Source organism: Salvelinus sp. IW2-2015, linkage group LG17 (assembly GCF_002910315.2).
Source record: "Salvelinus sp. IW2-2015 linkage group LG17, ASM291031v2, whole genome shotgun sequence".
In the NCBI taxonomy this organism is placed as follows: Eukaryota; Metazoa; Chordata; class Actinopteri; order Salmoniformes; family Salmonidae; genus Salvelinus; species Salvelinus sp. IW2-2015.
Window position 1 is genome coordinate 14,430,716 of NC_036857.1, and position 12,703 is coordinate 14,443,418.

At 48.1% G+C, this 12,703-nt stretch overlaps 1 protein-coding gene across 4 annotated transcripts in view; it reads left to right on the forward strand.

The window, feature by feature from the left end:
• mtcl2 (microtubule crosslinking factor 2) overlaps positions 1-12,703 on the forward strand; it is a 73,083-nt gene that overhangs the window by 42,412 nt on the left and 17,968 nt on the right. For 2 of the 4 annotated variants that reach the window (XM_024005767.2, XM_024005770.2), the window contains exons 4-6: positions 5,930-5,992; positions 9,156-10,502; positions 11,527-11,643. In XM_024005767.2, coding sequence (XP_023861535.1) covers positions 5,930-5,992; positions 9,156-10,502; positions 11,527-11,643 — 1,527 coding nt within the window. The remainder of the gene's footprint in view (positions 1-5,929; positions 5,993-9,155; positions 10,503-11,526; positions 11,644-12,703) is intronic. The other 2 variants (XM_024005769.2, XM_024005768.2) reach the window with 2 other exon arrangements.

Below are 12,703 nucleotides of genomic sequence, written 5' to 3' on the forward strand. Positions count from 1 at the left end.
GGAGCTCAGATGGACACCGAGGTTTGAGAATATGGGTTGGGGCGAGTGGTGTGAAAGTTTTTGATATGCTAATGGGGAGCTGGAAGGAAATGGGTGATTGAAGGAGTGCAGGCATGGGGGAGCTGGAGTGGCATGAAGGGTTGAGGCATGGGGAGCAGGGTGTGGATGAAGACTACTGAGGCCATGTGGGTGCTTGCTTGTGCTGATGGGAGGGGATGAAGGGTTGAGGCCATGGGGAGCTTGGGGGGATGGAGGTTGCAGGCATGGGGAGCTGGGGGAATGGAAGGCTGAGGCATGTGGATGCTGGTGGACGATGGAGGGTTGAGGCATGGGTGAGCTGGTGGAGGAAGGTTTGAGGCATTGGGGAAAGCTGGTCGGTCTGGATGAAGAGTTGAATCACGGCCGCCAATGGGCGCAAGGCCCTTGCACCTCCAGGCGCCCAGGGGAGCATAAGGCCCCGATCTCTTCATGCACCCTCTTCCAACGGCCCCGCAACTGGCTGCGCCGCGAGGCCTACATGTGCGCGCGAAACCTTGTCAGCGAAGGATTTTCCCCCAGGGCCTCCGGTTGCCACATGCGCTCAAGCCCTCGTCCAGACCATGAGGACGTCTTTGCGTGGTCTCCCTATGAAGGCAGTTGAGGCAGGGGAGCTGTGGTCACCTCAAGGGTTGCGCAGAGAATTCATTCAAAAGGCCTGGGCGGCATGAAAGGGCTTGAGACACGGGGAGCTGGGGGATGATGGGTTGAGGCACGGGGAGCTGGGGGGGTGAAGGGTTGAGGCAGGGGGAGCTGGGGGATGAAGGGTTGAGGCATGGTGAGCTGGAGGGATGAAGGAATGAGGCATGGGGAGCTGAGGAATGAAGGGTTGCAGGGCTGGGTGGAGGGTTGAGGCATGGGGAGCTGTGGGATGAAGGGTTGAGGCTGGGGGATGAAGGGGTGAGGCATGGGTGAGCTGGGAGAGGGAGGTTTGAGGCAGGGGAGCTGGGGGATGGAGGGTTGAGGCATGGGGAGCTGGGGGGTGAGGTTTGAGGCAGGGGGAGCTGGGGGGGATGAAGGGTTGAGGCATGGGAGCTGGGGGATGAGGATTGAGGCATGAAGTGTTGAGGCTTGGGGAGCTGGGGGATGAAGCGTTGAGGCATGGGGAGCTGGGGGATGGAGGTTTGAGGCAGGGGGAGCTGGGGGGGATGAAGACTTGGCACGGAAAACGAGGCTTGGGGGGGATGAAGGTTTGAGGCACGGGGAGCTGGGGGATGAAGTGAAGGTCAGGTGAAAGACTGCTTCAAATCCTTTGGCTTTTCTGGATATTCAGAATAGATTTTTCTCAATCTGTGTAATAGTATATAGTGTATCTCTCAGGCCTATGTGTATTCCTGTTCTTTATGTTTTGGTTAATACAACATTGGGAAAAAAATTGTGTGCACCAACATGTGTTCATGTTAACATCTCTGAGTAATCCGTATGCAAATCATCACATTTCCAATTGTATGTATAGATGCGTCAGGAACTGAAAGAGAGGGCAGGAGGGGTTTGTTTTTGCGTTTGTCGTTATTTCCGTTGGTTTTTGAAGAGCGAAGCTGTCTCGTGTCAAGATGGATTTCAGGGGTCTTCATTTCCTGTCCTCCATGTTTTTTCCACCCCTTCCTTTCCTCTCGTAAATACCAGACTGATTCACATCCTTTGCGAGGCTACCTCTATTCCACCCTCCCCCTTTCACCAATTTGTTTCGTTGGCCACCACTGATGATGGTCTGCGGCAGTGGGATAATGGATGACACATCCATCCCTCCAATCTCTGTAACGAAGGCTCGCTGTAGTTTAGGAAATTAAATATGTATCCGTAAGTCTCCCTCCCCCTTCCATTTCTCACTCTTACTCTCCATTCCTATGCAGATTGGCTTAATCTCCCCCACTCTCTCTCTTTCTCTCTCTTTCTCTTTCTTAGAGTCAAGGGTTACATTTCATCCCTGGGACTGGGTGAATGCAGGGTTGGGGTTTGGGACCATTGTGAGTCCAGTACAGGGACAATAGGAGCCTGAAGAGAGGAGAGGAGGGACTGAGACAGAGAGGGGACTGGTGGCTAGTGTTCATGATGTCTGTTCCCCTGGATTGTGCTGTGCTGATATGCTTTAGAGGACGTCTAGACAACCCCTGCCCCTCTCATTCAACCTTATTGTTGCCCTTCACTCACCACACGCAGACTGACACACCAACAGACAGAAACACACACACACATTTCAAACATTACTCTATGTCTGCTCTGCTTGAAATTGATGAAACATGGTTAGACCAGTGGACACACAGGGTCAGACCAATCAACAGCCTTCTTTCTGACAGCCTTCACACGATGGCTGAAAGTGAGCAGCATCATATCACACCTGCAGCTCTGCATACAGCAGTCTGGAGAGCAAATGCAAATACACTATTCTACTCACTTCTCCTTCTGCAATGCAGATAGAATGCAGATTGAATTTAGAACGCAGATTGAATTTAGAACTGGCCTCGTCTGCTACTGCAATAACACCATTCTTACAACAAGAATGTCATCGACTGGTTTTTAATAACCCTACTGATTGGATATTCATATTTCTAATTTCATTACACTTTTATTACTTTGTCTGTTTCATGCTTCTGTTTTATTGAATTTGATTGAAATATGATAAAGCCATATTTTGTGATGGCTGTGTTGTAGTTCCCCTGTGTGATGGTGCTTCGGGCTGGCGGAGCGATCCATTGTTTTAGTGCCTGATGGATTCATCAGTGGGCGTGTTTGACTATTTTTCCTGTGGTCACGTCAGGGTCATGACCTCTCATCTATCTTGGCATGCCAAGGTCTCCGGTACACTATTACTCTCCTTTCTAAACTAGTCAGCATAACGCTATCCTCCACTCTCTCTCTCACTCTCTCCCACTCCTCCTTACCTCCCTTCCATTTCTCCATTCCCCTCTCTCCCTAGGTTTTTCTCCCTCCTTTCTTACTCCCTCGTCTCACACCCTGTAACGGTTTAGATACGGCAGACACAGAAACAAAGGAAGGAGAAATTGGAATACTGTGCTGCTGTGTCTTGTCATTTAGTTGAGTCGATGGTGAAGGTCGCTGGTTCCAATCCCTGAGCCAACTAGGTGAAAAATCAGTTGATGTGCCTTTGAGCAAGGAACTTAACACTAATTGCTCCTGTAAGTCGCTCTAGATAAGAGCGCCTGCTAAATGACTAAAATGTGAAAATATATATTTTTTTCCTTAAGCCCATAACCATGTGTGTGAGGTGTATATACTTTTGTTTCAAAGTAGATTTGTTTAAGACTACCAATAAACACTCTGTGTGACCCTGATTTAGCCCTCTGCAGTAAAGGGTTAACCGCTCCCCACACACAGATCCATAACAAACCCATGAGATATCCAGCAAACCCACATGAATGTTGAGATGATGTCCATTCCTATCCTAACATTCATTGTTGAGCCCATTACACAAGTGTATCTTTCCCAGCTGTGGACTGTGAGGTTGTGTAAGAAAGGATGCCGGCATGGTTCCTCATACATGACAAAGTCATGTCAACGTCTCAGTTATTTCCTGTGCACCAGGCATTATTTCCTAAGACCAGTCAGGTCGAGGCAAGATGACTTATGGCTGAGTTACACTATAGGGCCAAACCAAGCCAAGCCAAGCCAAACCTAGCAGAACTGTTGTAGGCATAAGTGTGTCGGGCATGATGGCCAGGTCCACACATCTCTACCTCCCTCTCCCAGGAGAGAGACATCCAGCCAGGGATTATTTGACCTACCTACCCCCTCCAGGCCTCAGGTTACCCCCTCCAGGCCTCAGGTTACCCCCTCCAGGCCTCAGGTTACCCAGCCCACATATCTAGAGTTACAACCTGTTGACATACACCCACAGGACCATGGCATCAGATAGCACAGGCACATGCTTTTCAATGCTTCTTTTGCTGACGATAGGGTGTGTGCATGCATACATCTCTGTGTGTGTGTGTGTCTTTAACTGTACACTGTGTATGTGTGTGTAAAGGCATGAGACAGGCAGGCCTGGAGTGGCACCATTTTACATACAGAAACCTAATTTCAAAGCTCATCTCCCTAACGTTGTCCCGGTATTCTCTCAGTGTTTTACTGCATTGTTTGTGTGAGTGACCTTGTGTTCTGGATGACACGTAGCTGTTGTACAGAGAGAGCCGGCCGATTACATCAACTTGGCAGAGTGGGTGGAATTTTATCTGGTTCTTTTCGGGACGTGAGATCGCAGAGCAGGGCAGTGTCCCAAATGCCACCCTGTCCCCTATAAATTGCACTACTTTTAACCAGGGCCCATAGGGCACAACATGGGGAATTGGGTGCCATTTGGGATGCACCGGGAGAGCTTTAGTGTGAGGGGAGGAGGGAAGGATGAGGGGGAAGTGTGAAAGTTATTGATATTTGATACAGATAACAAAATAGGTTTAGGGGACAGAAGAAAAATCTATGAGATGTATCATAAAGGGGATTTATAGATGATGAATAGGTATTGTGGTTTAGCTCTGTGTTAGAATAGTGTTGACTTGCCTGTCGCAGTGACACCTCTACATCCCTGTCACTTGTCATAGCGAGACTGTTACAGCTGGCCTGACGAAACCAATGGTCGAAACAAAACGGAAAAGTGTCCCAAAGTTGGTCGATATGTGTCCAGATCAATAGTTCCATTATCTCTCCGCGCCATTGATTCCACAGTGAAGTTTAGCACCATTAAAAGGTTCTCAGCTAAACTGCGTGACATTGTCAGCAAACACAAAATGGGGGCTGAGATTGGATTGGATGCTGCTCTTTATGTAGTACCAGCACCACTTTAAATCCAGTCTAGTTACCCTGCTTTCTCTCCAGCTGGCTTTTTCCACTAGGGGAATTGGTCCTGGATGGTGTGTGTGTGTGTGTGTGTGTGTGTGTGTGTGTGTGTGTGTGTGTGTGTGTGTGTGGTGGTGTGTGTGTGTGTGTGGTGTGGGTGTGTGTGTGTGTGTGGGGGGGGGGGGTCCACTGTTTTAAAGGCTATATACTGTCCTGTGGTAAGCAGGGTCTTGTTTGTTTTCAGCTTGATTGAATAAGACACAGCAGAGTGGACTGGATATCCCTGCTTTTTTCACCAGTCAGCTCAATGCGGAGAAAGTAGCCAGTTTCCATGGAAACGCCTTAGCGAGATAAGCTTGAGATAAGCTTGTTCTGCAGCTCGTCTGTCTGCTTGCGTCTTGCGTCTTGTGTGTGTGTGATCTCTCAGGACTCTGGTAGGATTGAGGATCTATTAGGATCTAACTCAGTGTACTGAAGCCCAGGTGACCAGGGGGAGGGGCTAGCTGTCATTAGCAACGGTGCTCATGTTCTCTTTATTGTCTCGTCTCAGTTTACACACATTTCTTTCTCTCTATCCTTCCCTCTCTCGCGTTCTCTCTCTCCTCTATCCCTCCCTCTCTCCCTCTCTTTCTCTTCAACTCTTTCATCTTTCTCTCTCCTCTCTCTCCTTCTCTCTCTATCCTTTCCCTTTTCTCTCACACTCCTCTCTCTCTCCCTATCCTCATTCCCTCTCCCTCATCTCCCTCTTTATCTTATACTCTCTGTTTACATAGTAGCAATGCAGTCAACTGTAGCTCCACACCCCTATTGGTGTCACTGTGGGGATAAACATCTCCATGGTGATGATAAACTGGGTGAAAGGGCATGCCTGGGGGGGTGGGGGAGAAGGGTTATAGACTCAAGGTGGTATTATTATGTTGTATAACACCTTAGCCAATGTGCTGATGCTAGCCCTTCGGGGGTCTAGGGCCTAACATTAGGTCGGGTTACTGTAAAAGCACTTTGTGACAACTGTTGTTATTGAAAGGGCTATGGAAATATAATTTCATTGATTGATTGATACTAATTATTGTCAATTGTATGTGTTTCTCTCTATTTCCAGAACTCTCTGAAGAAGAGAGGCGCTCGGCCAAACAACAAGCCAGAGAAGAAGCCATCTGTCCAGGTAACTTAGACCAACAGAGACCTTCAACTTTGTTCTACATTGAACAGCCAAAGGGAAAATCTCATATAGATTTGAAAACGAATCAACCAAAGAAACAGACTGCAGCTGCAGCATTTTGTCTCCAGACACTCACCTCTGATTCTTACCTCAGCTATTGAACCCAAAGTCAGTACTAAAGTATTACAGTTACACTGATTGTTCTTGCTTTCACAATTTAGTCCATAGTGGGAGTTGGGGAGGCAGTTGATGGGGGAGATGATTCACAGATAGCACAACATACAGTATTACTAGGTTGACATAACCAGCTCAGACTGTGCACATTCCTCTCTCAATTCAAAGGGAAACATATGTTTACATTGCCAAAGCAAGTGAAATAGACCATAAACAAATGGGAAATAAACAAGGGAAATAAACAATCAAAAATGAACATGAAACATTACACACAAACGTTTTAAAAGAAGTATGAAAGGGAAAATACAGTGTATTCTGAATGTATTCAGACCCCTTCCATTTTTACAAATGTTGTTACGTTACAGCCGTATTGTAAAAATATATATTTTAAATCATCAATCTACACACAATACCCCATAATGACAAAGCATTTTTTTTGGTAAATGTATAAAAAAATATTATTTACATAASTATTCAGACCCTTTGCTATGAGACTCGAAATTGAGCTCCGGTGCATCCTGTTYCCATTGATCATCCTTGAGATGTTTCTACAACTTGATTGGAGTCCACCTGYAGTAAATTCAATTGATTGGGCATGATTTAGAAAGGCACACACCTGTCTATATAAGGTCCCACAGTTGACAGTGCATCTCAGAGCAAAAACAAAGCCATGAGGTCAACAGAATTGTCCGTAGCGATCTGAGACAGGATGTGTCGAGGCACAGATCTGGGGAAGGGTACCAAAAAAATGTCTGCAGCATTGAAGGTCCCCAAGGACAAAGTGGCTGCCATCATTCTTAAATTAAAGAAATTTGGAACCACCAAGACTYWTAGAGCTGGCAGCCCAACCAAACTGAGCAATCGGGGGAAAAGGATCTTGGTCAGGGAGGTGACCATGAACCCGATGGTCACTCTGACAGAGCTCCAGAGTTCCTCCTTGATGAAAACCTGCTCCAGAGTGCTCAGGACCTCAGACTGGGCAAAGGTTCACCTTCCAACAGGACATTGACCCTAAGCACACAGCCAAGACAACGCAGGAGTGGCTTCGGGACACGTCTCTGAATGTCCTTGAGTGGCCCAACCAGAGCCCGAACTTGAACCCAATCGAACATCTCTGGAGAGACCTGAAAATAGCTGTACAGCAACGCTCCCCATTCAACCTGACAGAGCTTGAGAGGATCTGCGGAGAATGGGAGAAACTCACTAAGTACAGGTGTGCCAAGCTTGTAGCATCATACCCAAGGAGACTCGAGGCTGTAATCGCTGCCAAAGGTGCTTCAACGATGTACTGAGTAAAGGGTCTGAATACTTATGTAAATGTGTTATTTAAATTTTTTGTTTTTCATAAATTAGCAAACATTTCTAAAAATKTGTTTTTGCTTTGTCATTAAGGGGTATTGTGTGTAGATTGATGAGGAACAGAAACAATTTAATCAATTTTAGAATAAGGCTGTAACCTAACAAAATGTGGAAAAAGTCAAGGGGTCTGAATACTTTCCGAAGGCACCTTAGGATATTTTTCTCTATTGAGATTATTTCCTTATTTATTTATTTCTAACCAAATCTAAAATGTTCCTGTTTTGATTAATTTGATAGAGTGGGTTAGGTGTTCTCTATACCAAATTAGCTTACATCCTGAGTCTTTTTTCTTGTTTCACACCTGGTAGTTTGGTGGATGGGTGTGATAACGTGCGTCTCGGTGGGAGGTGTACGAGTCAGGCACAGGAGAGCAGGGATGTCTGAGAAGCGTGTTTAATCATATAGTCCACCAATACAAAAATGGCACAGACGAAAATCCAAAAACTACGCTCACGATACCCAGCAACTCGTGCAAACGCACGGAGGAACAAACACAGTTCCGACACTTTACATACACGTGCGTAAATCGTGAACTCAACAATCAAATACAATCGAGCGCAATACACACAAGTCTAATCCCGCACGAACTAAGGCAGGCAACAGGTACCCTATAAACACACAGAAATAAACCCAATTGAAACCAGGTGTGAAAAGAATCACAGACAAAACAAACAGAAAAGGAAAAAGGGATCGGTGGCGGCTAGTAAACCGGCGACGCCAACCGCCGAGCGCCGCCCGAACAGGGAGAGGAGTTACCTTCGGTAGAAGTCGTGACAATGGGACTAACAACTCTGTAACTTAGAGGGCAACCAGCGGGTCCATTACATTTACATTTACATTTAAGTCATTTAGCAGACGCTCTTATCCAGAGCGACTTACAAATTGGATCTCCTCTATACCATGTTTCTTGTAGGATGCTAATTTATTTGATGAAGTCTGGGTTCCGGCTCTTTAATCCAAAGGCAGACCTGTATTCCAGGATGAGATAGTAAAAAATGTGTGTTCCACAGTGTCCAGTGTTCGCTCTGTCTCTCCCTCTCTCTTCCTCCATTTCTGTGGGGATGAGGTTAATGCTTAATATCATATTATTGGAGTGCCACTGTGACATACCGTAAATGGTGTAAACCCTCTCCAGAATGTGTTTGATGTTCTGGGAAATAGCCCCATCACCAATAAAGTACACAACACGTTATTTAATGGGTCTTCAYCATTTTGAGTCAGTTGGTTAAATAATAGCAGGTGTTTAATATTCAAAATGGCTTATGTCGTTTATAAATACACCAATGTACCTCAATGCCCCCAGCTAGCACACATTACACTGTAATATAGTATGATGCATGACTCCACAGTGTTGCATCAACCTATCCCACTTTGCCCCCAAAAAATCCATAGCTTTGCATTGGTCTAAATATTTGAAGGGGTTAATATGAGGATGTCAGATGAGTTCAAGCCAGAAAGAAACTCCCAAACAATTTTTTTGTTTTTTCATTTGTCATTTTGGCCTCACAATCTTTCTCTTGGTCTCTCTCTCTGTGGTATGTGAAAGGATTTATTGTCATTGTGTGTGTGAGTGAGTGAGTCAGTGTGTTGTCAGTGTTCCTAACAGCCTGTCTCTGTGCCTCTCTGGGGCCAGCAGGAGGACAACTCTGACCTCAAGTGCCAGCTCCATTTTGCCAAGGAGGAGTCCGTGCTCATGTGCAAGAAGCTGACCAAGATGGCCAAGGACAGCGAGGCCATGCGGGAGGAGCTGGCCAAGTACCGCTCGGTCTACGGCGATGTGGACGCCTCACTCACCGTGGACGAGGTCAACGACTCACCCCACACCCGCGAGGCCGAGGTTAGAGTTCACCTGAAGCTGGTGGAGGAGGAAGCCAACCTGCTGAGCCGGCGCATTGTGGAACTGGAGGTGGAGAACCGTGGCCTACGGGCCGAGATGGACGACATGAAGGGCCAGGAGCTGCCTCCAGGGCTGGGGGTGGGAGGCATGGGAGGCCCTGGAGGAGGAAGTCTGGATAACGTGATGGAGCTCCAGAGGCACCTGCAGTTTGTGGAGGAGGAAGCGGAGCTGCTACGGCGCTCGCTGCTGGAGATGGAGGAGCAGAACAAGCTGCTGATGAATGAGATCAATCGCTACAAGTCGGAGCTGCCGCTGACGTTGGACCCAAACCAGGATGACTCCTCGTCCATCTCTCTCCTGGAGGACGGTCATGGTGGGGGAGCTCTCATCACCACCGAGGCCCCCCATGAGGAGCTGCTGCAGGCCGCCAGGCTCCAGATCGGGGAGCTGAGCGGTAAAGTGAAGAAGCTCCAGTACGAGAACCGTGTGTTGCTGTCCAACCTGCAGCGCTGCGACCTGGCCTCCTACCACAGCTCTTCTAGGCCCGCCCTAGAGACCGACGCTGAGGCAGGGGACTCGGCCGAGTGCCTCCCCAGCCAAGCGTGCCGGGAAGGCCCCATTGGAGGGGAGAACAAGCCCCTGGAGGAGAAGGAGAAGAAGACGTCCACGGGGGTTCCCATTCACCTGCACGGTAACGTTCCCCTGGGGCTGAAGGACCATGAGGCCCTGCTGGCCATGAGGGACCAGGCCCGCCTCATCTCTACAGCCATCCAGCTGCTGACCGCTTCCGATTCCAACTGCCCCTCCCTCTCCCTCTACCGCAAGATCTCCTCCAACTCCTCCGGGGAGACTGCAGAGCACTGTGTCCCAGAGAAGAGCCAGCAGTCCCAACCCTCGGAGCTCCAGGACCTGCCCCTGGTGGAGGCTCTGACGGGCAGGCTGCGAGCGCTGCACACCCAGCTCCAGGCCTTCGTGAAGCGAGTGGAGAGCCTTGGCAGCGCGCCTCCTGGGAAGGAGCAGGTGGAGGGGGCATCTCCCCTGCCTCTACTGTCCGAAGCTGGAGACTCCGTGGTGGATGCGCCCTCTGCATCACACCCCTGCCCTCCAGACGACCAGGCGGGTRAGATCACTGCAGGGCAGAAGGTAAGAATGAACACCTTCCTCCTCTTCCCACCACTCATTTATTATTGATTATGTTTCTTTCCTTTTCTTTCATATGCTCCTTTTTTGTAGCAAGGCTATTATTTCTGTTCCGTTTGCTCCCACCCCTTCCCAGCTCACACTATGGTTTCTCCCTGGCACAGAATGCTGCCGGCACACATGACATGACACGCATGCTGCTTTGATGCCTTATAACATGTTATAGATGCTACATAGAGCTCAGGGCTCAAATGGAGCCACCACTGTGCTGCATGACAACTAGAATGATAAAGAAATCATAGAAACCATAAGCCACCATCTATTTACACACATCAAAATACAATTTGCATATCCAAGTAAATGCACTCTAGTAAAGTTGGTTCTATGCTTAGAGTTAAGCTCCATTAGAGGCCTACTGAGTCCCAACCGCATACGCTCTCTCACCCCGTCCCTCCCTCCCTCTCTCACCCCATCCCCCCATCTCTCCCTCCCCCTCTCATCTCATCCCTCCCTCTCTCAACCCGTCCCTCCCTCTCTCACCCCGTCTCTCCCTCTCTCACCCCGTCCCTCCATCTCCCCCCTCTCACTGCATGGGCACCATGACCGCTGCTTTCTTCACTTGTTTCCCTTTCCCTTTCTTCCCCTCTCTTCTTTCACTCCTTTGATTATGTTAATCCCCTCTCCTACACTCTCCTCTTACTGTCCTTCACTCCCACCCTCATCCCCCAACCCTCCAGCCGTCGCTCGCACTTCTCATCATTGTTTTGGTTCTGTTCTCCACTCTGTCCTACGCCACTCTGACAAAGCTGTTTTTCCTTTATATACTTTTATTTGTCCTGTGAGGTTCATTTTTTATTTTCAATGTGTCTTACGGATCTTCCATTTTGGTTGTATTGTTTTGTTTTCAATTCCCTCCCTCCCTACCATATGTCTCCCCTCATCTTCTTCCTTCCCTTTCCTCTGTTCCTCTTTCCCTCTTTTTATTATTTTGTTTCATTTTTATTCATTAACTTGCCCATGCATGCAGCAGCCCAACTTTAGGAACCAATCAGAGCGCGAAGTGAAAGGTCAGGAGGAGGAGGAGGGTGACAGCCACATTGACAGCAACAAGAACCAGGTTAAACAGGAGACGGACACAGCCCTGGTAGGTCTAACTGCATAGAACAGTCAAAATAAACACATGCATGCACAAACACGCACACGCGACACACACACACAACACACACACACACACACACACACACACACACACACACACACACACACACACACACACACACACACACACACACACACACACACACACACACACACACACACACACCACACACACACACACACACACACACACACACACACCACACAACACACACACACACACACACACACACACACACACACACACACTGTGCACTCCTTGATGGCCCAAACATGCGGTTTAGGCTGTCTTTAGGCTCGCTTCCCTCGTTCTTTCATGTGATAGATAGTGGGGGAATCAGGCTGGAATCACGCTGCAGTAAACACAATGACATCAGCTCTTGAAGTGAGCAGAGGAAGTGTCTGCTGCTCAGTGTTCGTTTGACCTTTCCGTAGCAGGTCTCCTTGGAAACCTGGGCTGTGAGGGAGGGGCAACTGCAGAAGCGATGAATAGAGCAGAGAGCAACACAATCGCCACAGCCCGCTCTCCTCTTACAGGATATACAATGTTGGGTTTATAATATGAGAGTCATGAAAGGGAAGGTTTCTCTCTGGGCTGTACTGTAGCACATAATCAGTTAGTCATCTGAACACACACTCCCTAACTGTGAGAACTAGAGAACCTCATTGTTGCTGTCAGTAGGCTGGTTATTAAAGGTTCAATAACTCAGTTGATTTCTCTGTATCTCCAGAATTAAACACATTCTCGAAATATAGAATTAGATAATCATAGTAGGCGGTTAACTATGACAACATTCAGCGGGCCACATTAAATCAGCTTGTGGGTGACTTTTGGCCCACGGGCCACGTGTTTGAAATAAGTAGGTCTAATAATTCACCCTGTGTCTCTCTCAGTAACCTCTGCATCACAAACTACTGTTGGCTTCTACACATTATCATCCACCCTGCTCCTCTCCCCTCTCAGTGATCAATGACAGGGCTGATGTATGGACATGGATGTTGGTGGGAACCTGGGGTCCATCAGGGTGACTGTGTTCTGGGTCCTA